This window comes from Prinia subflava, chromosome 6 (assembly GCF_021018805.1).
Source record: "Prinia subflava isolate CZ2003 ecotype Zambia chromosome 6, Cam_Psub_1.2, whole genome shotgun sequence".
In the NCBI taxonomy this organism is placed as follows: Eukaryota; Metazoa; Chordata; class Aves; order Passeriformes; family Cisticolidae; genus Prinia; species Prinia subflava.
This window is the reverse complement of record NC_086252.1, coordinates 23,829,630-23,854,849: the sequence shown is the minus strand read 5'-3', so window position 1 is coordinate 23,854,849 and position 25,220 is coordinate 23,829,630. Positions and strand designations below refer to the sequence as shown.

General features: G+C 54.9%; 3 protein-coding genes across 13 annotated transcripts; 2 read left to right on the top strand and 1 right to left on the bottom strand.

Moving 5' to 3' along the window:
* Positions 1–2: 2 nt before the first annotated feature.
* On the top strand, positions 3–4,683 carry LOC134552249 (mitochondrial chaperone BCS1). Of its 3 annotated transcripts, none has more exons than XM_063400753.1 (8): positions 3–64; positions 848–1,224; positions 1,485–1,624; positions 1,740–1,934; positions 2,144–2,207; positions 2,554–2,723; positions 3,169–3,286; positions 3,978–4,683. In XM_063400753.1, exons 2-8 carry the CDS (start codon positions 905–907, stop codon positions 4,228–4,230), a joined length of 1,260 nt encoding a protein of 419 aa, XP_063256823.1. In that variant the 5' UTR covers positions 3–64; positions 848–904; the 3' UTR covers positions 4,231–4,683. The 3 variants fall into 3 exon arrangements, with proteins under 3 accessions (XP_063256823.1, XP_063256821.1, XP_063256822.1); XM_063400751.1 differs by having other exon boundaries at positions 6–98; XM_063400752.1 differs by having other exon boundaries at positions 41–161.
* Positions 4,651–12,610, bottom strand: RNF25 (ring finger protein 25). Of its 3 annotated transcripts, none has more exons than XM_063400750.1 (11): positions 12,548–12,610; positions 12,340–12,414; positions 12,165–12,267; positions 12,003–12,070; positions 11,218–11,287; positions 11,023–11,094; positions 10,171–10,311; positions 9,353–9,442; positions 8,724–8,858; positions 8,558–8,608; positions 4,651–4,777 (listed from the first exon to the last, which is right to left on the bottom strand). In XM_063400750.1, exons 1-11 carry the CDS (start codon positions 12,583–12,585, stop codon positions 4,709–4,711), a joined length of 912 nt encoding a protein of 303 aa, XP_063256820.1. In that variant the 5' UTR covers positions 12,586–12,610; the 3' UTR covers positions 4,651–4,708. The 3 variants fall into 3 exon arrangements, with proteins under 3 accessions (XP_063256820.1, XP_063256819.1, XP_063256818.1); XM_063400749.1 differs by lacking the exon at positions 4,651–4,777 and adding an exon at positions 4,787–6,001; XM_063400748.1 differs by lacking the exon at positions 4,651–4,777 and having other exon boundaries at positions 6,873–8,608.
* Positions 12,611–12,612: 2 nt separating this feature from the next.
* STK36 (serine/threonine kinase 36) lies at positions 12,613–25,205 on the top strand. Of its 7 annotated transcripts, none has more exons than XM_063400745.1 (27): positions 12,613–12,737; positions 12,874–12,979; positions 13,843–13,983; positions 14,676–14,753; positions 15,175–15,305; positions 15,547–15,796; positions 16,206–16,299; positions 16,564–16,733; positions 16,937–17,136; positions 17,211–17,337; positions 17,450–17,593; positions 17,858–18,037; positions 18,257–18,354; positions 18,695–18,800; positions 19,556–19,697; positions 19,978–20,105; positions 20,705–20,809; positions 21,020–21,118; positions 21,305–21,399; positions 21,711–21,774; positions 21,945–22,055; positions 22,200–22,274; positions 22,664–22,838; positions 23,238–23,385; positions 23,589–23,748; positions 24,016–24,756; positions 24,857–25,205. In XM_063400745.1, the coding sequence occupies exons 2-27, from the start codon at positions 12,896–12,898 to the stop codon at positions 25,043–25,045; spliced, it is 4,035 nt and encodes a 1,344-aa protein (XP_063256815.1). In that variant the 5' UTR covers positions 12,613–12,737; positions 12,874–12,895; the 3' UTR covers positions 25,046–25,205. The 7 variants fall into 7 exon arrangements, 6 of the variants coding, with proteins under 6 accessions (XP_063256815.1, XP_063256814.1, XP_063256812.1 ...); XM_063400744.1 differs by having other exon boundaries at positions 16,564–16,745; XR_010080814.1 differs by lacking the exon at positions 24,857–25,205 and adding an exon at positions 23,867–23,970 and having other exon boundaries at positions 16,564–16,745; positions 21,945–22,274; positions 24,097–24,233.
* Positions 25,206–25,220: the final 15 nt, after the last annotated feature.

Here is a 25,220-nt window from a genome sequence, read left to right as displayed (position 1 = left end):
CCCGGCCCCGCTCTATGGTGCGGCCGGAAGCGGCGCGGGCGGGAGCGGAAGCGGCGCGGCGCAGGTGAGCGGCGGCAGCGGCACCGGCTGGAGCGGGGGTGAGAGCGGCGGGGGATCCTCCGCGGACTGGCCGCACTGGGCCTCTGCTGCGGGGAAGGCCGGTGTGGATCCGGGTCTTTTGCAAGGGAGGGTGGGGCTCCTGCGGGTGGGGGCTGCGGGATCCTGCCCACGGGACTCTGTGCCCTGGTAAGGGGGAAGGTCACGCGTCATTCTAGCGGAGCTGGGATTCTGTACCTGAGAGAGCGGAGCGTGTCTGTGTGTCTGGCGGGGAAGGCTCCCCCTCGTTCCCAGTACATGACAGACCTGCTGAGCGAGGTGGAGAAGCTTCAGGCCCGCGGAGCATGCGGCTGTAATCTAGACGGAGGTGCGCCTTCTACCACCGTCGTGTGCTCGTTCTCAGCAACAAAGACCTGGCTCTTGGCTCAGCCTGGGGATGTGCTTCAGCTTTTCCAAACGATAAACCTTGATAATGGCAGCAGTCATGATTTCTGGCTATTCAAAGAATAAAACCCAGTAAAAATCTGACCTTGTTGTCTTGACTGAAAAAGCAACAGATACTCCCGGGCTTCTTCAAGAGCCTCCTGGCCCCCTCGTGCTTGGCCCACCCAGTGGCTTGCAGAGAGGGAGAAGGTTCCTGCAGCCAGCAGGAACACTTGGTAATAAGCACAGATATGGGAAATCCCAATGTGCCAGGCAGCCCTTCACTTTGGAGCCTGGCTCCGATAAAGGACAGGGAACTGTGGGTGATCTGTTGTGTTCCTTGCTACCATTCAGTCTTTCCTCACAGGTTTGTTGCCGGAGTGCAGAAACAATGCTGTGGAAAGGAGCTGCCTAACCTCCCACAATGCCTCTTTCTGATTTTTTCTTAGCACTGAAGGACAACCCATATTTCGGGGCTGGGTTCGGCCTTGTTGGGGTGGGCACAGTTCTGGCAGCAGCTCGTAAGGGGGCCCAGTTTGGGCTGGTGGCTTTCAGGCGCCACTATATGATCACCTTGGAGGTGCCCAGCAAGGATAAGAGCTACCAATGGCTGCTCAACTGGGTCTCCCACCACGCCAAGCATACACAGCACCTCAGTGTTGAGACCTCGTACCTGCAGCATGAAAGTGGGCGTGTCAGCACCAAGTTCGACTTTGTCCCCAGCCTCGGGAATCATTTCATCTGGTAAGGGATGGGAGGGGAAAGCAGTTTGGGGATTGAGCCTCATTTTGGCAAATTGGGGGGCCAGTAGAGGCAGTGGAGAGGCCCCTGCCTCCTCTCTGGGTCTGGGTTAGGGCAGGAGATGAAGAGTAGCAAGAGCAGCCTGTACTCAGCAGTGTGAAATGATTTCTGTCCATGAGATGGGTGTTCTTGTTGCATGAACCGGGTGAGGCGCAGCTGAGTGGTGCTGGATCACTGTACACCCTCCTGTCTTCCTGCCCCAGGTACCGCAGGAAGTGGATTCGCATCGAGCGCAGCCGGGAAACGCAGATGCTTGACCTGAACACAGGGACCCCCTGGGAGTCTGTCACCTTCACTGCACTGGGCACTGACCGGGAGATCTTCTTCAACATCCTTCAGGAAGGTCTGTAGGGGAACTGTGTGGGGCCCTGCTGGGAACTGCCTGCTCCCTGGAGATGCCCAGGGCTTCACGGGAGATGTTCTTCCCTGGCAGCTGTCCCCTCTGCCTCTCTCTGCAGCCCGGGAGCTGGCGCTGCAGCAGCAGGAGGGGAGGACGATCATGTACACGGCCGTGGGAGCAGAGTGGCGCCAGTTCGGCTTCCCCCGCCGGCGGCGGCCCCTCAGCTCCGTGGTGCTGGACCGAGGTGTGTCAGAGAGGCTGGTTCAGGATGTGAAGGAGTTCATCAACAACCCCAAGTGGTACAGTGAAAGAGGCAAGGCTCTGGTGTGGTGTGCTCTGTATGGTGTGGGGTGGGGCACGATGCTCATGGTCCTCTCTGGAATTGGCTGTGGAAGGATTTTTCCCTGCTGCTTACCTTCCCCAAATGTAGCCTCTTTGTGTTCTCAGCACAGCACCACAGCTTGGAGGGAGGGAGCACAGAGCAGTCCAGGTGGTTATCCTAAAAGAACACTGTCTTCTTAGGGGTCCCCTACCGAAGAGGCTACCTGCTTTATGGTCCTCCTGGATGTGGGAAAAGCAGCTTCATGTGAGTATTGTCAGCTCCCTGCTCTGGGCCCCAGCAGTCTTGGATGAGAGGGCAGGGATGAGTTTGGAATATAGGAGTGAGCTGTGCCTTATGTGTGGTACCTATTGTAAGCATTTTCATTGCTGACACTGTGACAGGTCAGGATGACAAGCCCTTTGTGTCCTTGCTTTGCACAGTGCTGCATGGTATGGTGGGCTGAACAGGGGCTTCTGCCTGCCCTTCAGATCTGATCCTTGCTGGGAAAGGACCCCTCTGCCCTCTCCCTTACTAAGGGGAGAAATCTGATTTTTCCTTGACCGCAGGCTTTCCCACTGTGATTCACCCTTGTGGTTTGTGTCCTTTCCAGCACAGCCCTGGCCGGGGAACTGGAGTACAGCATCTGCCTGCTGAGCCTCAGTGATCACAGCCTCTCTGACGACCGGCTCAATCACCTCCTGAGCGTAGCACCGCAGCAGAGCATCATCCTGCTGGAGGATGTGGACGCTGCCTTCATCAGCCGGGACCTTGCTGCTGAGAGTGAGCACTGCCCCTGTTCCTGGGCCAGCAGCAGGAGGGAGGTTCCATAGCTGTACTGGGAAAATGTTGGGACTCTGGGCTGCTCAACTGCACCAGCAGAGACCAGGAGTGGGGGAATCTCTCAGGCCTCAGGGCCCAAACTGGAACTTGTCCATTTTTGGCTAGGCTGTAAAAGAGAATTTGGATGCTTTATCCTCAGGCAAAAGTCCTTCTGCCCAGCTATTTTCAGGATGAGAGAGAAGATGGCTTTTCTTCTCATTCTCTGTGTTCCCATGGGTGTGCATGGGCAGGGGAGGTGAATTGCTGCCAGCCAGGCAGAGGGTCAGCCTCCAGGCAAGGAGTGAGTGGGGAGCCTGGCATAAGCCTCAGGTCATAGGAAGGTGGCCCACAAGGCTGCACAGGGTTAGTGGCCAACAGCTAAAATGTCAGACGCCTCTGTTCCCAGACCCGGCTGTGTACCAAGGCATGGGGCGCCTGACCTTCAGTGGTCTCCTCAATGCGCTGGATGGTGTGGCCTCCACGGAAGCCAGGATTGTCTTCATGACCACCAACTATGTGGACAGGTCAGAGCTGCCCCTGGGAGGGAGTGGGGTGGGTAGCACAGGAAAACCTTGCTCCTTCTTGCTGGGCTTTATTTATTGAATCCTCCAACATGAAGACTGGGGGTTCAGATTTCTCACATCCTCCCTTGGAATGCAAATCCATTGATTGCTGATCTGGATGTCTTTTGCTGGAGCCTTAGATGCCTACTTACTGTTCAGAACATGGTTGTATCCTTCAGAAGTGGTACCACCTTCCTGCCCATGGGGAACTGCAAGTTTTGGGGTTGTGTCCATGCTGTGAGTGAAGCACTTGGCCCCACGTGCAGCCCATTGGGTTGGTGGGATGCAGCCTGGGCTCACGGTGCCTGGACAGCTGCTGTGCTGTGGCAGGCTTGGTTCACTTCAGACCAAGCTGGCCTAGGGGTTTGTTCAGAGGCTGCTTATGGGACAGAGGTGGGCGGAGCTGTTTCCCAGGACATTCTTGTTCTCCTTTGGAGTCAGTCCTCCCCCAGCTCTCCTTTCTTTTTGGGTTGATTTCCTCCCTCAATCTCCCCAGGGATGAACCTGTTTTCCCCCTTTACCATCTCACACTGCATGGCACTTTGCAGAAGGGACAAGGGCTGTGCTAGTGTGGAAGGGGGCTTCCTGCAGGACCCACCGTGAACAGATGCTTTGATCAGGTTTTCCAGCCCCACCCTTTGTCTCCTGACAGGCTGGACCCAGCCCTGGTGCGTCCTGGCCGTGTGGATCTGAAGCAGTATGTGGGCCACTGCTCCCACTGGCAGCTCGCCTGCATGTTCCAGCGCTTCTACCCTGAGCAGCCCCCAGCTGCAGCCCAGCGGTTCGCGGAGCAGGCGCTGGCTGTCTCCAAACAGATCAGTGCTGCCCAGGTGCAAGGCCACTTCATGCTTTACAAGACAGACCCCGAAGGAGCCACTTCAAACATAAGCTCCAGCCTGCTGTGACCAGGGGCCAGCTTTCCCTTTTGACACTGAGAGGACTGGAACAAAGATTTGACCATCCTGGGGATGCCATGAAGCTGCCCACCTGCACAGGCCAGGTCTCTGTCCACCTCTACCTCTCCTACACCTTGGTTTTGGAGAGAGAGTCAGAGCTGCCAGCCTCACAGAAAGGGAGGGAATCTGGCTCTTGCTGCTCCCCAGACTTCTGTGCTACTGCACCAGCCCCATTCACCAGTGTGTGCCTCATGCTGGGATTGCTGTAGGCTACCAAGGCTCCTGGTGTGAATCCCTTTCCTTGTAGGTCAGCCTGGAGGTGTCCCAGAAGGGCATTTCCTTTGGGCAGGACATTGGGGTTCTACACTGCTAAAAGTGTCTGGGTTTTTTAAAGGACAGTGGTCTCACTGGTTTGTGAATATCCTCTGTGAAGTGCATAACACAGCTCTTGTCTCTCTGGTCCATTTTCCTGTTAGTTGCCCCTCTGTCAAGCTGCTGGTCCAGAGCCCTCTTGACCAGGGCCTGGCAAGGGCAGTACTGCAAATCCAGAATGTCTCTGAAAAAAAGCAGCCCCTAAGAGAAAACTTATCGTCCTTCGGGCTCCAGGCTGGCACCACTGGTCCTGCTGAGTTACGATGCCAAGCCAGAGATCTACTTGGATGTTGTTCCTATGTGGGCATGACTGTCCTTCCCACCAGAGGAGATGTGGGGCCCTGGAGCTGTATGAGGGCAGACGAGAGACCTTGGCCAGTTATAGCTTATCTTCCCAAGAGCTCTCCCCTTCCAGTCCCTTTTTCAAAATCCTGAAAATCAGTTTCCCCAGAGCCAGTCCTGTGTTAATGTGGTCAGTTTTTGGGGGTTGCATCACCTTGCTTGGGGTGGGAGAGTGGGTTCCAAGCCAAACCCAAATTGCAGGTCACTGCTTAGCCCTCCTCTAGGCTCTGCCCTGTGGGTCCAAGGGCATAGCCAAGAGCATATAGCAATACACAGGGGCCCAGTGAATGGCACCTGGATGGATTTTGGTGCAAACAGGCACTGCTTCAATGCAAGCCCAGATTTGCACAAATGTTTCTGCAAGTGAAGGAGCAGGATGCTGGTTGGCATCTCAGACCTTGTGTTTGGCTATCCCACAGAGGTTGGCTGCTCAGATCCAGCCTCTTCCCTCAAAGCTGGGGGTCAAAACTGGCCAGTGAGCAACAGGCAAATGTCCCACAGCTCTCCAGGAGAACAGGGAGTGTTTGGAGAGGAACCAGAGGGACCTGATGCCACCACACGCAACATCTCTTGCTGCTTGCTTTTAATAGTGTTAATGCTACAGATGCTGCCAGTGCCTTTCTGCCTGGCCTGAGGGCTTTTGCCAGTTAAGCCTCACAACAGCCTTGTGAGGTAGGTGAGTGACACAGGTGGACACCAAGCAAGGGGACCCAGGTCAGCATGCAGGCTCTCTTGCTCCCCTCTGACCTGGAGGTTTGGTTTGTTTATCCCAAATTCATTTCCACATACTGTTGCAAAATGCCCTCTGCTCCAGGCTGACAGCAGTGAGTCAGAGAGGGCCCTTTCTAAAGCACTATTCCCAAGGAAAAATCCCTTCCCATAACACATCTGGCATTGAAGTGAACACATTTGATTGAAGTGATCCAAGTCCTCACTCTGATCTCCACCGGCTGAATTCCCATGCTCCAAACATGGCACTGCAACTTTCTTCCTGAGAATAATCCTGGCTCACCAGAGGAAGCCAAGCAGCTTCAGCTGCTGTGAGGGGCAGGGATCTTCCGTGTTCCTTTCAGGACACAATCAAATCAAAATTGGGGTACAGCAGTTTCACCAGTGAAGGCAGGAGGCAGCAGAACAAGCACCAATGTCAGGTAAAGTTTGCGCCTTTTTGCCCAAGTGTGGGCAGGCCATTCCCGCAGAAACCAGCTGAACAAGGACAGAGGGAGCACTGAAGAAAAATTAGGGCTCTCTTCAGGGCACGAGTGCTCAGCCCTAATCCACAGGAGGGCACATCTGTCTCTGAGATCACCCAGCCCAGGACAGGTAGTGTAGGCTCAGGCCAAGGAGGGAGAAAAAAAAGAATGGTTTTAGAGCATTAGGGTTGAAAATAGACCAGTGTTGGAAATTTAAGCACAGAAGGTTCTTGGTTAGCAGGTTAAACCAACCCCTTCAGGTCAAGACCAGGCATGGAGTAAGCAGGGCAGAGGATGAGGAGTTCTCAGTCAAGAAAGGGGTTAGAGCAACTTTCATGTGCCAAAGCTCAGACAGACAGATGTGTGCACTGGCAAATGCCCTTCTGGCACACACAGCCATTGGCTTCCCATGGATCTCACATGAAGTTTTGGTGAGTCCATTGTAGCACTGCTATTTTTGCACTTAGCTGGAGGAAGACAATAACCCACACATGGGCACAAGAGCTGGGGGACAAGGCACAAACAAGTGTGAAGGAATCAGTAGTGTCCAGGTGAGGCAGAGAGCTTACACTAAGCCAGGCAAAGCAGGGAGCCCTCCTGCCACCCTGGAGTGCCAGGGGAAAGTCTCTGCCTCAGCCCTGGAAGAGGGAAGGAATTGAGAAATACCAGGGATCAACACCTTTGCTCCAAAAAGCAACAAACAGGAGCAAGAGGGCAGAGGAAACAAAGGGAGCAGGCTCTGGAGAAGACCCAATGAATTAATTTAATAGCATTGCCCCACTTCAGAGGCCTGGGATCATTCTTCGTGGCTTTGGATTGGGACACTATTTACATCTGTGGAGCAGCAGCAAACATAACTGCACCAAGTTAGTTTAAACAGAAAATCCTCTTTTAAGCAATATCAGCTTGAAAATTACAGGAGGGTAGCAGTATCCAAAATACAGCAGCATGTCTTCACTTCTGGGTTGTCAGAAGTGCCAAGAGACAGCCTGGTCTTGGAGGGGGATTCTGACACATACAGGTTACAAAGCAGAGTACTCTCTTCTGAGGTTCCCCCCCATCAGCTTCAGCCTGCACAAAAGCAGCTGAAAGATGGGGCAGGAGCTCCAGCTAAAAATGGGCTCCCAGGAGAAGCAGGAGCCAAGGTGAAGCCTTAGCCACCAGACAGCCGTAACCTGCAAATGTGTTGACTTGAGCTTAACTTGGATCTCCTGGCTGGGACTGGGCAATGTCCTGTGTAGTAAGGACTTGCCTGGTCAATCCCAGCAGTTGAGAAGGTGCTCTGAGAAAGAATGGGGGACAGAGCAAGTGGAAGTGAGCTCAAGATACTGCTCTGGCACCACCACAGCTCCACTGGCTTACAGGGAAGGTCTTGGCACACTTTGTCTCTGCCATGGCACCATGCTGGGCTCAGTTCCTTTGCTCTGTAGGTGTGCACAATTCTTGGCATTTCACCTATAGGGACAATGGCTGCAGGTCCCCAAAGCCACCTCTGTGTTCTGGATCCTCTGAGACCAAGGCTGATACGATCTGTCAATATTCCACTTCTCCAATGCTGGTAACAGCCAGCTGGTCATGCCAGGATGCTTTACATTGTACATACCCTGGCAACACTGCCTGTCACAAGCTGTCCCATATGCAATCTGTCTCCTCCCTTGCAGGGAGTACAGTATCTGCTTGCTACTGCTTCATCAGAGCCTTCATTGGTCTCCCCAGAAAGTCCTTTTTTCCCCCAGCCCAGCCCCTCATCATTCCTGCTAGGAGCCACTCTCCTTCTCAAGATGGGTTTCTCGATGTCCACTGGGCCTGAATACCCCTCGCCCTCTTTGTGCTCTGGGGTAGGAACCACGCTCCTGAACTCTGGACCTCTCCCACCTTCCACAATCCCAGGGCCTATGGTGGCCTTGCCAGTTGGGGGCAGCTTTATGGTCACTGCGGTTGAACATCAGGTTCTCTTTTTTCCTGCCCCGAGCCTCAGTCCCCTCCTCTGTGCTCCATTTTTCCACATCATGGTGCTCCTCTTTCAAACCCACAGTTTCGGTTGCTGGTGAGGGGTCTTCATGGAACAACTCTTTTCTTTCAGCCAGGGGAGCAGGCCTGTTTCTACTATGAGGCTTTGAAAACTCCTGGCTGTGCCGTCCAGCAGGTCTACGCTCTGGTCTCTGGCTGAAGACCCTGGGCCCCCTGGAGCCATGGAGTGGATGACAGGCTTCCTCTCCTGGTTCCTGTGAGCCACTGCACAGTGGCCTGCCTCGGCCTCTGGAGCCTGGCCTCTCCCCTCTGTGCCTCTCCCTCTTGCTCAGTTGCTCTCTGGGCACAGCAGACCTCTCGGGCTGCCTGGGTTCCACCCTGGCCTCTGACAACCCAGCTGGCTCGGGAGCCGAGGCTTGGCTGGGCGGCTGGGGCGCGTCCGCAGCACAGGCACTCACCGACAGCTCAGAGGCAGTGGCTGCTTGACCTGGATCCACGGCAGCTGGAGGCTGAAAGAAAGAAGCCACTGGTTAAGAAAAGGACAGGGGTGTCCCACAGCAGATGACAGTGCTTGGTCCTGCAGCCCAGAGCCCCCTCAGCAGCTCTCTGCCCCCAGTGCCGTACCGCCTGGAGGCTGATGAAATATCGGTTCCTCTCTGCCTCGGGGTCGATGATTCCCCCTTTCTCTTGCTGTCTCTTGAAAATCAGGCGCAGTTCTTCCTGGTGCTGCAGCACCTTGGCATCTGGCCTGTATGGCTCCTGAGCAGAAGAAAGCAAGGCAGGGTAAGGGCTCTCTCAACACCTAGCATGGATAGGCAGTGGCAGGGCTGGGAGCTACTCGCCAAACACTTCTTTGCACAGTGCAAGGCAACCTGCTTCCTTCTGCCACATCAACTAGGCCTACAGATGCACAGGAAATCCCTGGATAGAAGCCAAGAATCTCAGTGCAGACCCACTGTTTCTGCAGTGACTGCCTTGGGCCATCCTGCTGGGGGGCAGGATACAGAGCAGCTACCACTCTCCTGACCTGATTGTACCCCAGAAATGTTCCCCATGGCAGAATCACCTCTCCCTCAGCACATCTGCTCATCTCAGGGCTATACAACTAAATCTGCGCTCTGTGAGCTGCCCTTTGGATGGGACATCTAGGAGGACCTGAGAGAGAGTGTGCATGCATTCATCCCTTACAATGTCCCAGCTGAAGCTACCCAGTGAGAAAGGCACAGCTGGGCAGGTGAGGCTCCATCTCTTACCAGAGGGTGCTGCGGGGGCGGCGCTGCCTTCAGAGCACAAAGGTCATAGACCAGGGTCTCCCGGCAGACAGGGCACAGCACACCAACTTCCTGTGAGGAGGCAAGAGATGATCTGTCTGTGATCCAGCTCATGCACTGCCCCATAACCCCACCCTGGAAGTGGAACAGAGTGTTCTTCACTCTTCTGCCAAGGTAAGGAAGCCCAGAGAGGATCCAGCAGCATGAAGACAGCATGGCATCTCAACAACTGCTGTGGAAGGTGTCTCCACATGCGGCATGCTGGGATTTGTGCTCCAGCAGCTGACTGTTTTACAAAGCACCCTTGTCAACACATATGGCTTCAGCCCTCAACCTAGGATCTATTTTTTCCTGCTCCAAAGTGGAGTGTGTCATCTAGACAGCACCTCTTTGAAAGGGTTTTTAGGAAGGAGCCTTTGATTTGTTCCATACTCAACTGTGCTGTTTGTTCTGCAGCTGGCAGCTATTCCAACGTGTGCCAGGCAGGTTTTATCACCCTAAAACCCTAAATAAAGGGGTTGCCTGCTGCAACCCACCACAGTTCAAAGATTAAGACTAGGGAGGGAGCCATCTTTTCTAATTTCTGTGGTTCCAGAAGTCTAAAAATGCAACTCCCCTACCCCCTCACACAGCAGGCCAGACCCAGAGATCCAATAAACCAACTTGTTTGGTTGGAAAGGGCCCTTGGAAATAACTTAGTCTAATCCCTGCTGATTCTCAGCACAGGCTCCATGTCCCAAAGAGGGTGATACAGATGTTAGAAGGATCTGTGCAGGGGGCCAAGGAAGGAGGCCTAGTACCTGTTTGGGGGATGGTGCAAGGTGCTGCTCTCTCTCCTCCTGCTGCATGAGGATCTCCTCCTCCATGTGCTGGGCATAGCGGGCCAGACAGTGGGAGTGGAAGTAGTGGTAGCAATGGGTCTTTGTGAAGGCTTCTTTCTCCTGTCAAAAGAAAAGGGCATTTTGAAGAATTTCTAAGCAAAGAGTTGTGTAATCATCATGTGAGCTGGGTTTTCACTTCTATGTCAGTAGCATCACGGGGAACTAGTGCTAGTGCTGGCAGAGCCACCCCACATCTTCTGCTGGGCTGCATCTCCACTCCCTCAGCAATTACTGGGATGCTGCTTCTTGTTTCAAATGTTAGAAACACTTCTAATGTCAAGATGCAAAGATTTTATGACTGATTTCTCTGCCTGAGTTCCTGTGTAACCAGCAATCCTCCCACCTGACCTGTTCTTCCTAGGCAGGTGCTGGCTTTCCTTGCAATCCTGGTAGGGCCTGCTCCCCTGTCCCCCCACGTCAGCACCTGCATGGATGTGTTCTAGTCCCTCCTGACCACCTGTGTGCTGAACTCCAGGTGAGGTACAGCCAACACAGGGAAGCAGAAATGCACTATCAACCGGCCCCAGAGCCTACGTTTCTTTGGAGATGCTCCACCATCTCTCACTGCCCTATACCCATTTTCTGTAAAAGATTATCTAGAGTTTGATGGGAAGAGCAGCATGTATTGCTCTAGGAAGGGCCCTGTGTAGAATGGGAGGCAGGGGGCTGCTGAGGTGCATCTTGGTTCCATGCTGATACCCCAGCATCACACTTCCTGTTCTCTTGCCTCACTTCCCAGTCAGTTTGTGGGATCAGGAGACACATGCCTACCTGGAATCCATAGAGGCAGATTACACACTGTCCTTGAGGAATATTGTTGTCAGTGAGGATCTCCTTTCCCTTCTGTGAAAGCATTAAAGAAAACATTTTACTCACTGGCCTGCCCATAGGTTCAGGGATGTCCCACCCTTGGGCAGTCAGGGATCATTGTCTGTGGCTGATCACACCCAATCTCCTCACTCTCACCTCAATCAGTTCATAGAGCACCTCTGTCCCCAGTCTGGCTTCAGCAACGCTTCTGAGGGTCTGGGAAATCCTACAGCAAAGCAGCAGAAATCCTTAACACAAATTTAGCTACACCTTTTCACTGTCCCACATACCTGCCATCCTGCCATGATGACAAGAGAAAGAAAAAGAGCACTGGCCTTCAGGCTTTGCTTGGAGCACAGGACAGGCACACATGCACACACATATTCACATGCTGTCCTGGCTCTCCACAAGCCAGTGCACAGGAAGCCCTCGTCATGACAGGACTTGCAGGAGCAGGTCTGCTGATGGCCTCAGCTTGGGCTCACCCAGCACTCTTTGGTTTTGGTGAATCCCAGGCTTTGTTTATCTGACTGCAGCCCCTGAGCAGGTCTGTTGGGAGCCACATCCTCAAGTACTGCTGGGAAGGTCTCTGCACACATTCCACTGTGTGCCAAGGACCGAGACACAAAGGCAACAATGGGCTACCCAAGGACTTGGATCAGTCCCACCTCTGTCAGGGCAGGGCCACAATTTTCAAGACCCCAGGGATTCAAATAACATTTCAGGGGGCCCACAGGGGAACAACCACAATGTGAACCCCTCTGCACCAAATTCGGCACCAGTGGCTCCTGAGAGATTTAGATCAAAGTGATTTAGGGACCTGTATCCATCTGTTAACCAGACACGAGAAGTCACGAGAATTAGAGAAGGCTTGTCCCTCAGTTCTGCCTTCCAGATCTCTTGGGGAAAGGATCACCATTTCCCACCCCCATGGCACTCACTTTTGAAGTTGCTCATCTGACAGCCCCCGCGGATTCCTGATGGAGATCTCCGGTGCTTTATCAGGATACTAGGATAAAAGAGAAACACCCAAAGCACAACGAGGAAGGTGAAGACGCCCAAGGCCCGGAGGTGCAGGGGTGCGGGCGGCGCGGGCAGCCTACCTGAGGGGGCACGGAGAGCACCAGGGTGAAGCGGACGTACTGCGAGTCCTGGTCCTGGGCCGTGGCAGGGTGCAGGGTGATGCTGATCTCCCACGGCTCCCACCTGGAGAAGGGGCATGTCGGGGTGAGGAGGGCGGCGCGGGGCCGGGCCGGGGATGGGGGACGCGGGACGTACCTGCCCAGGCCCCGCGCCACCTGCAGCTCCTCCAGGTAGATGGACTCCAGCACCTCCACCTCCGGCGGCAGCGCCCTGCGGGAACCGGCCAGGCGGGGGTCAGACGGCCCCGGCGGGCTGGGGCTGCGGGACAGCAGGGGTGGGGGACTGGGAAGGGTGAGGGCACGTGGGAGGGTGCAGAGACCGGGGAAGGTACGGGGGCTGTTACCAGTCCGTCGCCTCCGCTTCCTCACCGGCCGCCGCCATCTCCGCGCTCGCTCCGGAAGCGGAAGCGGCGAGCCCGTTGTTGCCAGGAGACGCCTCGGCGGCGGGTCCGGACCGGAGAGGAGCGGGGCGAGGCTCGTCCCGCAGCGGGATTGGTGCCGCCAGGGCTCGGGGCTCGTCCCGCCGTGGAACCGGTGGGCAGGAACAAAGCCTGGGGCGGGGGGGTACGACACTCGCTCAGGGGAACGGGCGCCGGGTACAGCCCCGCGGGAGGGGAGGTGCCCGTGGAAGGGGAAACGCTGCTCCTCACTGGCCTCTTTGCCTCGGCAGCGGAGCGGCCCCGTCCCGAACGATGGAGAACTACCACGTGCTGGAAATGATCGGCGAGGGCTCCTTCGGGCGCGTGTACAAGGGGCGCCGGAAGCACAGCGCCCAGGTGAGCGGAGAGGGCTGGGGCTCTCTGTGTGTGCCCGGGGATGAGTTCTGGTGACTCTCGTGTTATAAGGCTCTGCCAGGATTTTGGGACTCTGCATTCGTTCGGCTTTGTGCTGACATTCCTGACACACTCCAGGTGGCACTAAGTCATCCGGATTCAAGGGACATCAGGAGCAGCCTCAAGACCTCAAAGCAGAGGCACCACTAAATTTAGATCCTCTGAAACCCCCAAGACAAACACCCCACAGCTGGTGCCTGACTATTACTAGAATGAATATGTTTTCCTCTTATCAAGTTGAACCTTCCTCTGTTTCAATCTGTAATCCCCGTGTCGTCCTCCCACGTGCTTCAGTCCCCTCACCATCATGGGTCTCTCTGTTATACCCATTCCAGCCTGTTGAAGTCTTTCTGGATGAAAAACCTGGCCACAATGTTCCTGACATGGTGCACAAGCTTAGAAATAAAGGTCAATCACCTTGCTGCAGTTCTTGCCTGTTGATACAGCCCAGGGTGCTGATAGTGTTCCTCATTTCCAGGGCACACTGCTGGCTCATGTTAGGCCTGCTGTTCAGCAGCCCCTCGAGGTGCTGTCCCATGTTTCTGAAGTCCTGGTTTTATCTGTGTTCACTGATTACATTTCTTTGCTTTAAATGCCAGTGTGAAAATGAGTTTGAGCAGCAGTATTGATGTGCAAGGGCCTGGGGAGAGCCCTGTGTCCAAGGGGCTGGGTGAACAAATGTCTCGTTGTTCTATTGTCTGTGTTCAGCTGGAAAGTACTGAGTCCTGTACGGGTTAAAAGTATCCTTTGGCAGGGTGGGTCTGACCAGGAGCCTGGTCTGATCCCAGCTTTTTCTGCTTTGAAAGGTGGTGGCCTTGAAGTTCATCCCCAAGGTGGGGCGGTCTGAGAAGGAGCTGAAGAACCTGCAGCGGGAAATTGAGATTGTGAGAGGCCTCCATCACCCCAACATCATCCAGATGCTTGACAGCTTTGAGACTGCTAAGGAGGTGAAGGGGACAACTCCAGACAAAGGCTTTTGCTTGATCGGAGCAGGGGAACAAGGGCTGTCCCCTGCTGTTGTAGGGACATCTTTCTCAGGAGATGTTGGTGACTTCATCCCGGGGTCTGGTTAGTGTTTTTCAGAGCCCTTTAGTATGTGCCGTGTGGGGAGCCAACACCTGTGTGGCCTGCACTAAGTCATATGCAGAGCTGAAGGAGCTGACCGGGGGCTGTGTGATGCAGGAGGAGTGGTTTGAGATCACAGGATGAGGGTGACTCTTCACTCATCATTCATTCAGAGTCTGGCTTTTCACTGATTTAGACTCTCATGAACAGAATATGATAAGAGAGGATTGAGGATTATTCTATGGCACATAGGAACATGAAATAAACTCATTGGACAGCAGATTCAAAACAAGCTTAAGGGACTGATTCTACCCACTGGGCTTGGAAGTACCATTCTGGGCTTGTCCTGTTCTTCCCTTGTTTCTGCTGGTTGTCTGAAATATGGAGAGCTACAAGACCTCTGCCATGTGCTAGGTCCTTGCTGCAGTGCAGCCATGGGAGCTCTCTTCCATTCCAAGTCCCAGCCCAAGCTGATGGACTTTGCATGATGCCACCTCAACACCTCCCTTGGATTTCTTACCCTGCTCTGTCCTGGTCCCAGGACCTGATCTCACCATGTTTCTCTTCCCTCCAGGTGGTGGTAGTGACTGACTATGCAGAGGGAGAGCTCTTCCAGATCCTGGAGGATGATGGGAGTTTGCCTGAGGACCAGGTGTCTATCATGGCAATGGCCATGCAATGTTTGCTGCAGGCTGGAGAAAACAAGACTTGTGTGTCTGTAGGCAGAGGGTCTCTGCTGTGAGCCAGGAGATGTCAGGAGAGTGAGGGTGCTTCTGGGGCTTTACCTGGCAGAGCTTCTGAAAAGGATGGAGAGGGGGGCAGGTTGGCATTGTGAGACAGTGGGGTCCTGCAAAGACCTCAGTTTCTCTTTACAAGAGCCACAGCACCAGACTGCTGCCTTGGCTATTGGCCACTCCAAGAAACTGCTGGCCCTCAGCTGGGCTTGGTCCCTGGCCCAGACAGGACAAAAGTAGAAGCAGTGTGGGAGCCAGGCCTTAAGGGACCTGGCCGCTGTGGTTGTGCCAGTGGGTGGCACCATGTGACACAGGCTGAGGCTTCTGTGTCTCCGGCAGGTTCAGACCATAGCTGCCCAACTCATCTCTGCTCTCTATTACCTGCACTCCCACCGCATCCTGCACCGTGACATGAAACCCCAGAACATCCTGCTGGGCAAAAATGGTGTTGTCAAGCTCTGTGACTTTGGGTGAGTGCTGGGGGCCAGCTTGAGTGGGACGCTTGGCCTTGGAGCAGCCAAGGGATGCTGTAGAGGAGGAGTGGTGGAATGCTGAAGGGGGTCTGGATTCTGAGCATATTTAGAGGTTAAGCAGAGAGGGGGGATTTTGTCCTCTAGAGGGAAGAAGTATTGGTAAATTTATAGGGAACTCTCTGGGAGCTGCAACAGATGTTTCAGCCTGAACTTGTGATCTGTGCTTTGCTCTGAGCAGGTTTGCCCGTGCCATGAGCATCCACACCATGGTGCTGACGTCCATCAAGGGCACCCCGCTGTACATGTCCCCCGAGCTGGTGGAAGAACGGCCGTACGACCACACAGCAGACCTGTGGTCTGTGGGCTGCATCCTGTATGAGCTGTTTGTGGGCACTCCTCCCTTCTACACCAACAGCATCTTCCAGCTTGTCAGCCTCATCGTCAAGGACCCTGTCAAATGGCCCATGACCATGAGCCCAGTGTTCAAGGTAAGGGCCGAGGCCCTGTCTGCAGGGTGAGATCTGTTAAGGCAGTTTTGGCTTTGCCTGCTGCCCTGGTAGGTCACTCTTAGCTTTTATGTCCCCAACAGGGACTTCAGAACACAGAAAAGCCATGAGAGCTGGATCTCCCAGAAGGGGAATTCCTATCATTGTTACCAAATGTCTGCTGTCCATAAGCACAGGGAAACTGGGTCCAACAGCAAAAGAGTGATTTATTGGGTTGTGAAGGAAAATGTCTTCCCATCTGGCCTAAGCACAAGAGCTACTCCTTTCCCAGAGCTAGGCAGGAAAGGCAGGCCTCCTGGGTGCCCTCAGTGAGGGAGACTGGTGGGTACATTATGCTCACTGGTGGCTGCTGAACATATGTCAGTGACCCTGCTGCTCTGCTGCTCTGCAGAACTTCCTTCAGGGATTACTAATGAAGGACCCCCACCAGCGCCTGTCATGGCCAGAGCTGCTTTCTCACCCCTTCATTGCTGGACGAGTTACTGGTGAGTACTTCCTCCTTTTCCAAAACTGTCCAGCTCTATTTCCTTCTACTACTGTCTGGAGACTGGGAGGACCTTCCTGCCCTGCTAATTTTACTATCCTGGTCTATGCCTCTCTCCTCTCAGCTTTTTGCATGCACTGACTCCTAGCTCCTGCTCCTGGTGTTGCTCTGGGTCTCTTAGGATTCCCTTGGGATCTCAAAAGAGATCACTCTCTCTGTGTCCCAAAGGAGAGCTGCTGCTGAAGTTCTCTTCTTGCTTTCCCAGTGATTGATGACACAGAAGAGCATGGGATTTCAAACCCCTTCACCACCAAGCTGTCCCCAGAGCTGCAGGCTCTGAAAGAGCAGCAAGTTCATTCCATGGCCCCCAGGAGCAGCCAGTCCAGGATCCTGAGAAAAGCCCAGCAGAAGATGGTTGAAGAGACACAGAAAAAGGTGGAGAAAAGTGTAAGGCTCCCCTGGCTATGTCTCATAGTCAAGGCAAAGGAGGGGCACTGAAGTGGGCCCTGGGGGAAAACAGATGAGTACATGGGTCAGGCTGTGGTGTCAGCAACACACAAGGCAGCATGTGAGGTGGTCATGGTGGTGGAGTCTGATTGAGTAACCCTGCCCTGACCAAGCTTCTCTGCCATCACCAGGGGCAACTGAAGGCAGGTGATGCATCTATGAAGGATTCTGTCAATGGACATCCCACGCATAAACCGAGAGCAGCATCGTGGAAGGCAGCCACTGAGGAGAAGGAGCCATTGGCTGCCTCCAGTGAGAAGAGTCCATGTCTCCTGCAAGGAAAGAGCAGCATAGCAGAGTGGGAGTTTGAGGAGTCTCCTCCTAACCCAGGGTGAGGGAGGCAGAGGCTGGGGCAGGAGAAGGAGGGAAAGGAAAGGTCTTTGACTGTACTGTTTCCTTGGCCAGGAAACGGAGCCTCTCTCGAGACTGTGAGTGGGAGTTTCCTGGAGCAGGTTCCCTTCCACAGCCTGGTGCTGGCAGGGCAGAGCCCTGGGGCAGGCAGAGCATTGAGGCCATGGACTTGGAGAGTGAGGTAAGATGATGTCTTGAGTGAGGACAGCAGGGCCCAGTCACCAGAGGGGCTGGTACAGAGACCCTGGGACTGGCAGGGTCTATGGCACCAGTCCTCTCTCCTCCATGGCTAGGAGCTGGAGAGCGATGAGGAGTGGCAGCACCTGACTGAGGACACTGAGCCCTCGGCCGTGCAGCTGAGCGTGCCTCTGAGCCTCCTGAGGGACCCGGCCTTCCATCACCATGTCCAGGACCGCCTAGCAGACTCTGCTCAGCAGGTAAGGGATGGCAGGCCCAGGCAACTAAGACTGGAGACTTGGATGCTGCCTTCTTTGTCAGGATTAGGTTGGAAACATATGGAGAGTCTTCAGCCAGCAAAAAGATTCTCTACTTCTCCAGGAGTTGGAGCTGTCTTGTGCACTTGGCTTGCTGTCTGCTCCTCTGCTGTCCCCTGCCTGAATGGGTTGAAGGGCTGCTCCATGGCTAGGGGAGACAGCAAAACTGCTGCTCGTTATAAGCTCTTGTGGCTTCTCTGTGTCCAGGTGCTGGAAGGGATGCTGGAGGGAGCCTCTCATCTTCGTTCTGTGCTTCGTGTTATGGGCAACCTCCTGTCTACCCGCTGTGATGATGAGCTGCTGGACCGCTTCTGCCGAGAGCTGAATGTGCCTCTGTCCCTGCTCTGTCTGGCCAAGCACATCCTGGAAAGTGGTGTCACCAAGCAGGTGTGGGGGCTGTAAAATCCCAGAGAAAAATGAGTGCCTTCCAGCCCTGCAAAGTGTTGGTGCTGAGGAGGCCCTGGTGTCCTGCTGGATCTAGTTCACAGGCTCCTCTTCTAGGCACCCTTGAGATGGGGGAGGTTCTGGTAGGGAAGAATACTGTTGTAGTAGTGTGGGGATGGCCAGCAGACAATCCCCATTTGTCGTTCTTTCTGGATTCTGCAGCAGCCCTGGTGTATCGCTGTGCTGACAGACCTCCTCATGGTGACCAAAGTTTATTTCAGCAATGAATGTATCCTGGAGGGGAATGGGCAGAAGGACAGGTAGGGACAACCTTCTGTTCCCTGAGGTCTCGTGTGGCCACTTTGGGGACCTGGCAGTAGGTGGAAGGGTGGTGTTCATACTCTGCAGCTGGAGTTGTCTCTGTGGGGAAGCATCATGGTCTAAGTGCTTCATGCCATATTGCTGTGCTCACAGAGGAGCACTTTCCTTGAATGGTACTAATTAAAGGAAAGGCACAGTTGACAAGTCCAGTTGTGCTGCTGACAGCAGCTCACAGTGTGAATGTGTGCTGCCTGCTCCATTAGCCAGGGCCATGTGAGCCTGTCCTCCCAGCAAGGGGCCATGTTTCTCTGCACTCATCTGCTCCTGCTGCCCCCTCAGCCTGCAGGCCATTCAGGAGAGTGCTGACTGCTTCCTGGCCCTGCTGCCAGAGCTGCTGGCTATGCCAGTCGACAGTGAGATGAGACTCTGCCAGCAAAGCCTCCTGGTAAGGGTGCCCCCATCTTCCTCCTCCACACCCTCTATCCCCAGGGACAGAAGCTGTGGGGTTGTCTGTGTATGTTGGGGGAATACAGCCTGAGGGCCCTGCTCCTAACTGTGGGGTCTGATGTGTTCTTGTCAGGGCAAGCTGTCTCACCCATTGGGGTTTTTCCGGGGAATTGCATACAAAAAGGTCTCCAAGGGGGCACCTTCACTGGCCCTACCATTCTGGTGTGGCTTTACTAGCTGAGCCAATGGCAGGTGCAGCCCCTTGTACACACCCTAGCACAAAAAAAGTGTCACTTCACCAGACATACCCTGTCTCTGCTGCCAAAAGTTCTGCTGTTGGGACTGTGCTGGGTGGGCACAGCAGGTTCTCAGCATTGGAGTATGATTCACATGATGCTTGGGCAGGAGATGTGTACAGGCTTGCATTTGGTATCTTTTAGCCTCTGTTTTCAAGCTGCATGTTTTAGTGCCAGAGGCAGCAAGAGCGAAAATAGCTATTGGGCATGCTGTGCCAGGCTGTGATATAGGTGAGGAGGGACATGTGCCTTTTGTGTACCCCTCACTTCAGCAGCATGCAGCCAGATGTGGGTCCCATGCAGTAACCTGGCTGGAGTGGACATTTGGAGGTCCCTGAAGTTCCAGCACAAGTCCTTCTCCCATCTCTGCTGTCCTCCCACAGCTTCCTCCTGTGCTGTCCTCCTCTTCCCTCTCAAATTCAGTCTGCAATGATGGCAACTCCTGTGTCTTCCCCAGTGCTTCACCCAGCTCTGTGAGAGCCTGGACACGACAGACCCCTCTATCTCTGCACACTTCTACAGCAGGCTGCAAGAGGAGCATCAGCCCCTGCTGCACAGACTCCTTCAGGGATCCATCTCAGAGCAGCCTGCTCTTCGAGGTAGCAGTGGTAGCAGCTCGCCACCTCTTCCTTGGATTTCTTCTCCTTCCTCCCCTGGGACTCCATCAGAGTACTGACAGCCATTGTAGTGCTGTTGGTCAGAAGAGGTGGCTGAAACTTAACTTTTCAGACCCCTGCTAACTTGGGCTCTCCTCCCTCAATCCCAGATCTCACCCTCCTTGTGTCACAAGCCTGACTTTTTCTCTCTTGCCATCCAACCCCATCCTGCTGCTCCTCAGCACCTTTAGCACAATGACTCCCAAGCTCTGTCCCTGTGCAGGTGGAGCAGTGGAGGGCAAGTCAGCCCGTGACCAGAGCCCATGTGTGGCAGACCTCTTCCTGGCTGCATTGGCTGCTGCATGCAGCATCCCCCTGGAGAGAAACAGCTGTCGGGAAGCCAAGCAGCAGGTCAGACCAGCTCTCTGTACAGGGTGAAGAGGTGTGGTCTCCACAGAGACAGCAGCCCATTGCAGGAGGATCTCTTTCTCCACAGTAGAGTGGAGGGCTGGGATCCTCTGGCTTTATTGGCTGCAGGGCTCATATTTGTGGGCTACGCCTCCCCAGCCAACAGCTGACCTTAAGAATGTAAGGATTCTTTAATCAATTAAGAGACTCAAACTCAGGATCTGAACTGTGAGATGGGCTAAGTAAAGAACTAGACAATGCATGGAAAACATGAAGAATTCTTTTATTACAGTGATATGAACTTTAGGAAATCTGAAATTGAAGGGGCAGTAAGAGGGAGAACAATCACAGGTTTATATTTGATTCTTTAACTCTGAGTCGACAAGGAGGGAAGCAGAGGAGGAATCTCATCTTGCTCATCTCAACTCTGGGACTGTGCATCAAAGCCATGCTAGGTCATGGCAGATAGGCATCCCTTAGTAGATGGAGGCAAGATGTAGGAAGCAGATGCTTTCTTTCATTAAACTGTTGGTAGCATTAAACTCCTCTAGTCTGTGCAGTGCTTCAAGTGCCCAGAGTGCAAAACAGGCTGATTTCTGCAGGTTGCTCAAGCAGTAGCTGAAAAGCTTATGGAAGGAGAGAGCCAGCAGCTTGCAAGACTGCTGGGGAGACTGGAGCACCCAGGCTGCTCCTTGAATGTCCTGAAGGTAATGGCCCCATCCTTTTATCTGGATCTGCCCAGAGGTGCCTGGGCCTTTGCTTTGGAATTAGGAGCATGGGGAAGAGGGAACTGTGGGCTTAGCCCTCAATGACTCCCATCTGCCTGGTGTCAGCTGTCAAATAAATGAGCCCATGGTAGCCATGGGGTGGAACCTGTCTACAGGGGATGGTAGGCATCTCTCCCCTCTGCCTTGCAGATCCTCTACGCTGCCTGCCATGCCTGCCCAAACCTGTGCCAGCACCTGGGAAGGAGCCAACCACTGTGGGGTTCCCTCATGCAGCTGTTGAAGGGTGAGGTAGGACTGACCACAGCCCTGATGGTGGGGTAGGAGTGTGAGCAAGCAGGACGCATTCCTCTGAGCAGTGGTGAGACAGATCTGTATGGGAGAAGGAATTTAGGGGAGTTTAATCTGAAGAGTGCACTTCTCTTCTGGGGTGCAAAAACTCCTTCTCTCCTGCTATGACTCCTGTTCCTTTGGTAGGTCCCTGTGGTTGAGGTGACTCAGGAGGCAGCCTGTGAAGCCTCTCTGTCCCTGCTGGCCCTGCTCACCCTGCAGCTTCAGGCATCCCCTCCCAGGTAAGCACACACTTTCACTCATGGGTGGGAGAGGAACATGCCCTGCCTTGAACAGCCCTCTGTCCTGCACTGCCCAGAGCTGAGAACCCACTGATCCCTCTGATCCAGACATACCAGCAGAGTGCTGGGCAGTGTGGGTGGGTGCTGGGGATGTGGTGAGGATGACCCAGTGCAGATAAGGAGGTGCTGTGAACCACGGCTCCTCCTGAAACACGGCTGCTTCCCAGCCTTGTGGGTATTTGGATGCTGCTATTCTGCGTGATGTGAAGCTGTGCAAACATAGTGCTTCTCTCCTGGTCCCTGCATTTCAGGCATGAGGAGGTGGTTACCCTGGCTGTGGATCTCATCACCCACTCTCCTGTTGTGTCCCTTGTGGTAAGCCACCCCCCTGCTGGAGCCACTACTGAGAGCCTTGCAGAGCCCTATTTCCCATTTGGGCCTTATTGTTCCTCACTCAGGGTGGGATGAGGCCAAGGAATGAAGGGTCAATAGTGACTGAGCAGAGGGGAAAGTCCCAAAGATGCTGAACTCTCCTTGTCCCACAGGGTGCTGCAGCATTTCTCCTGGCCCAGCTCAGTCAGCATGGGGTGGCTTTGGAGCTCAAGAAAGAAAAGATCCTACCAGTGGTAACAAATGTGCTAACAGCACCTGCTGAGGTATGGGATGGGGACAGAGAAGCTGGGGATCCACGCATCCCCCACTGTGGAAGTGTGCAAAGATGGGCTCAGAAGGATGCAAGTGTGATGCTGCTGCCCTCAAGCCCAGCACCTAGCTCCAGACTGTCTCCCACTCTCTTACAGCTGCAGCTCCCCCTGCCTATGGGTGCTGGTCTCTATGATGGGTTCTTTTTCATCCTGCTGAAACTCCTCGAACAGGTATCAGTCTGGCCATCTCCTTTGCCTGGTCATTGCCAAAAGGTGTGGTGGCAAAAAGGCCTGAATGCAGATTGGTAATGAGGCTGAGGGAAACCAGGGAACTGTGCAGTTTGGGCTGAGCTGCACAACCCCATGGAAGTCACTTTATGTCCCTGCAGGGCTGATGGGAGAGTGGTAGGCAGGGAGGGGTGATCCATGGGCACACTGGAGTGAAGGAGGGCAGAGATGCCCTGGGACTGACACAACTGAAAGGTGCAGCAGGATCCCTGGCCCATGTCTGTCTAGCCCTGACTTTCACAGGACCGTGGGACTGGCAGAGCCATGTATCAGAATCCTGGGGAGCCATGGAGGACCAGGAAGGCCTCTGACACCTGCCTATCTGCCTCTAGGAGGATATGGTCTCGGAGCAAGGCTTTGCTTCCTCAGAGCTATGGAGCCTGGTCTGGCATTGTGTTGCTGTGTTACTTCATGTGGGCACCAACAGGGCAGCACTGGAGGGAAACCCACCTCCAGGTGCTGGTCATCCCATGGCAGAGCCAGACTGGAACCTCCTCTCCCCTCGAGGTAGGAGCTGTGGGACAGTAGGGCATCTACCTGCTTCACATCCTGCCCTCAGGCTTGCCAATGTTTGTCCCTGTCCACATCTGTTCCCTGAGGCCAGAGGACTCAGGTGGTTTTTCTTGAGAATTGCAGTGCCTTCTGGGGACAGAGGGCTGGGCTGGCCCATGCTGTGCCTAGTTGGCAGCAGCTCAGCTGAGTTGGCTGTGGAGGAACAAAAAAGGGTGTCTATGCTACACAGAATGTCCACTCTGGCAGGTGTGACCACCTGGGTGGACATTTTCTGGTTTTGGGCAAGGAATCACAGAATCCACCCTGGAGCAGCCTCGATGTAGCACAGACAGAAGTGAAGGGACATTACAAACTTCTTTAGCTTTGCCCTTCTGCCTGCTGTTTCCCCTGCAGGAACCCTGTTATTCCTCAGCCTGGCCCTCAGCGTCTTCACTCGTGAGTCCCACCAGTGTCTGGTTCAGCTCACCCAATCCCATGGTGCCCTCATGGTGACACTGAAGAGACTGCTGTCCCCTGGCTTTCTGGCATGCCTGGCACAGATGTGAGTTGTGGCAAGGGCTGAAGTGTGCAGAGCTCAGCTGCTGAAAAGGGCATGGACATGAGCACACCAAGGGCTGAGAAGTTCCTGACCTGGCACTTGCAGAGCCTCTTCTTAGTGCCTGGCAAGGGGAATGCCCTTTGCCCCTTGCCCTGAGGCTTTTCTGATCACCTCTGTATTAAGCCCTCTCTCTTTCACAAATTCAGGCAAGCAGGAAAGGATGGGGACCCTGAGGTTGTCCCAGATGTGGTCATCCAGGTCTGCCAGCTCCTCTCTTTCCCTTTTGCCCTGGATGTGGATAAAGACACCTTAACACTGATCATGGAGGCTGTGAGAGATACCCAGATACCTGCCCAGCTGCTGCAGGTACTCTCTTGGCCCTGTGTTCCTCCTTCCCTCCCTACTGTGGTGATGCCTCCCTACATTGCATTCCCCAATGGATGGCACCACTTCACATCATGTTGGCAATTTCTGCTCACACAAGGATGTCATTTGAGTGCTATGCAGCCCTTGGAGAAGCCTGACTGCTAAGCTTGTGCTGACCTGCTGGCTGCCTTCAACTGCTGCTTGGCTTGGCTCAGCTCACATGTGAGTGCAGTGCACTCAGCAGTGCTGTCTGTCCTTTTGCCTTAGGTCTGCGCCTGCCATCTGCCCTTCTCATTCACCGAGCTCCCAATGGGCCTCTTGTGCCAATTTGTGGTGTCTGATACACAGGTCATAGACCAAGTGGTGAGAGAAGCTGCTGCCTCGGAGCACATTGTTGCCTTCTTGAAGTCTGTCTTGTTCTCAGACAACATCATACTCACAAGTGACCTCCTGTCTCTCTTGACCCACGTGGCCCGGGCCTCTCCAGAGCACCTGCCCTTTCTCCAGAGGATCCTAAGGGACTCAGATGTGGCTGCCCAGCCACTGACCTACCTGCTCAGCCACAAGCAACACCTGATACGGGCCAGAACCTGCAACTTGCTGGGCAACCTGCTCCGCCACAGCTTTTCCCCAGAGCAGCAGAGCCAGCCCGGTTGGCTGGAGAGGCTGCTGGAGTGCCTGTCGGACCCGGAGAGCTGCGTGCGCAGGGCAGCCACCTTTGCAGTGGGCAACGCTGCCTGCCACACGTCTTGCCCGGCGGGGACCCTGGGCAGGGCTGTGCCCACGCTGACCCGGCTGCTGAGCGACACGCAGGCCAAAACGTGCTGCAACGCGGCCCTGGCCCTCAGCAACCTGGGCCAGCGCGGGGCGGAGCTGCGGGACCTGCTGGTCCACAACAGAGTCCCCGACCTCCTGCTGCAGGTGACCTGCCAGGACCCGCGGAAGACCGTGCGGGAGGGAGCCCTCGAGGCACTGCGAGCCCTCAGCCAGCACCCCGGGATCCAGCAGGTGCTGCACGGGGACCTCGGCTCCCTTGGGGAACCTGATGGAGTTGTGGGGACAAGGGTCAAGCTGGTGGGTGATTCCTGTCCCTTTCTTGGCTGTGCAGGTCCTGCTGTCCCTCAAAGCCACCGAGAAGCTGGCCGCGCTGGCCGGCGTCAATCCCTGCTCGTCTTCTGCCCGGCACTGCGAGCTGCTCTTCCGCCGCCAGTGCGAGCTGCTCCTCCGCCGCCTCGCAGCTCTGCCGGGCCGCGCCGAGCCCGGCCAGCTGCCGCCGCGTACCGGCGCTGAGCGGTGACGCCCGGGCACCCCGGGACGCCACTAGCGCTTCCTTCGCCCTCCGCTGGCTCCAGCCCCACCTTCCTTGAAACCCGCGTTGTCCGCCTGAGGGGGACTCTACCCGGCCGTGTTTACCCAGGGGAAGCCGGCCCTGAAAAAAATGCCTGTTCCTTCTGTAACCGCGCGTTTCCCTG

Bases quoted from the DNA above. Each gene is read 5' to 3' on its own strand.
- STK36 (XM_063400740.1), top strand. From the start codon at position 12,896: ATGGAGAACTACCACGTGCTGGAAATGATCGGCGAGGGCTCCTTCGGG. The intron at 22,275-22,663 runs GTATCAGTCTGG...ATCTGCCTCTAG, and splicing joins TGCTGAAACTCCTCGAACAG to GAGGATATGGTCTCGGAGCA. The intron at 23,386-23,588 runs GTGAGTTGTGGC...TCACAAATTCAG, and splicing joins CTGGCATGCCTGGCACAGAT to GCAAGCAGGAAAGGATGGGG.
- LOC134552249 (XM_063400753.1), top strand. From the start codon at position 905: ATGCCTCTTTCTGATTTTTTCTTAGCACTGAAGGACAACCCATATTTC. The intron at 1,625-1,739 runs GTCTGTAGGGGA...CTCTCTCTGCAG, and splicing joins CTTCAACATCCTTCAGGAAG to CCCGGGAGCTGGCGCTGCAG. The intron at 1,935-2,143 runs GCAAGGCTCTGG...CTGTCTTCTTAG, and splicing joins CAAGTGGTACAGTGAAAGAG to GGGTCCCCTACCGAAGAGGC.
- RNF25 (XM_063400748.1), bottom strand. From the start codon at position 12,585: ATGGCGGCGGCCGGTGAGGAAGCGGAGGCGACGGACTG. The intron at 12,415-12,547 runs GTAACAGCCCCC...CGGTTCCCGCAG, and splicing joins GAAGCGGAGGCGACGGACTG to GGCGCTGCCGCCGGAGGTGG. The intron at 12,268-12,339 runs GTACGTCCCGCG...CCCCTTCTCCAG, and splicing joins GTGGCGCGGGGCCTGGGCAG to GTGGGAGCCGTGGGAGATCA.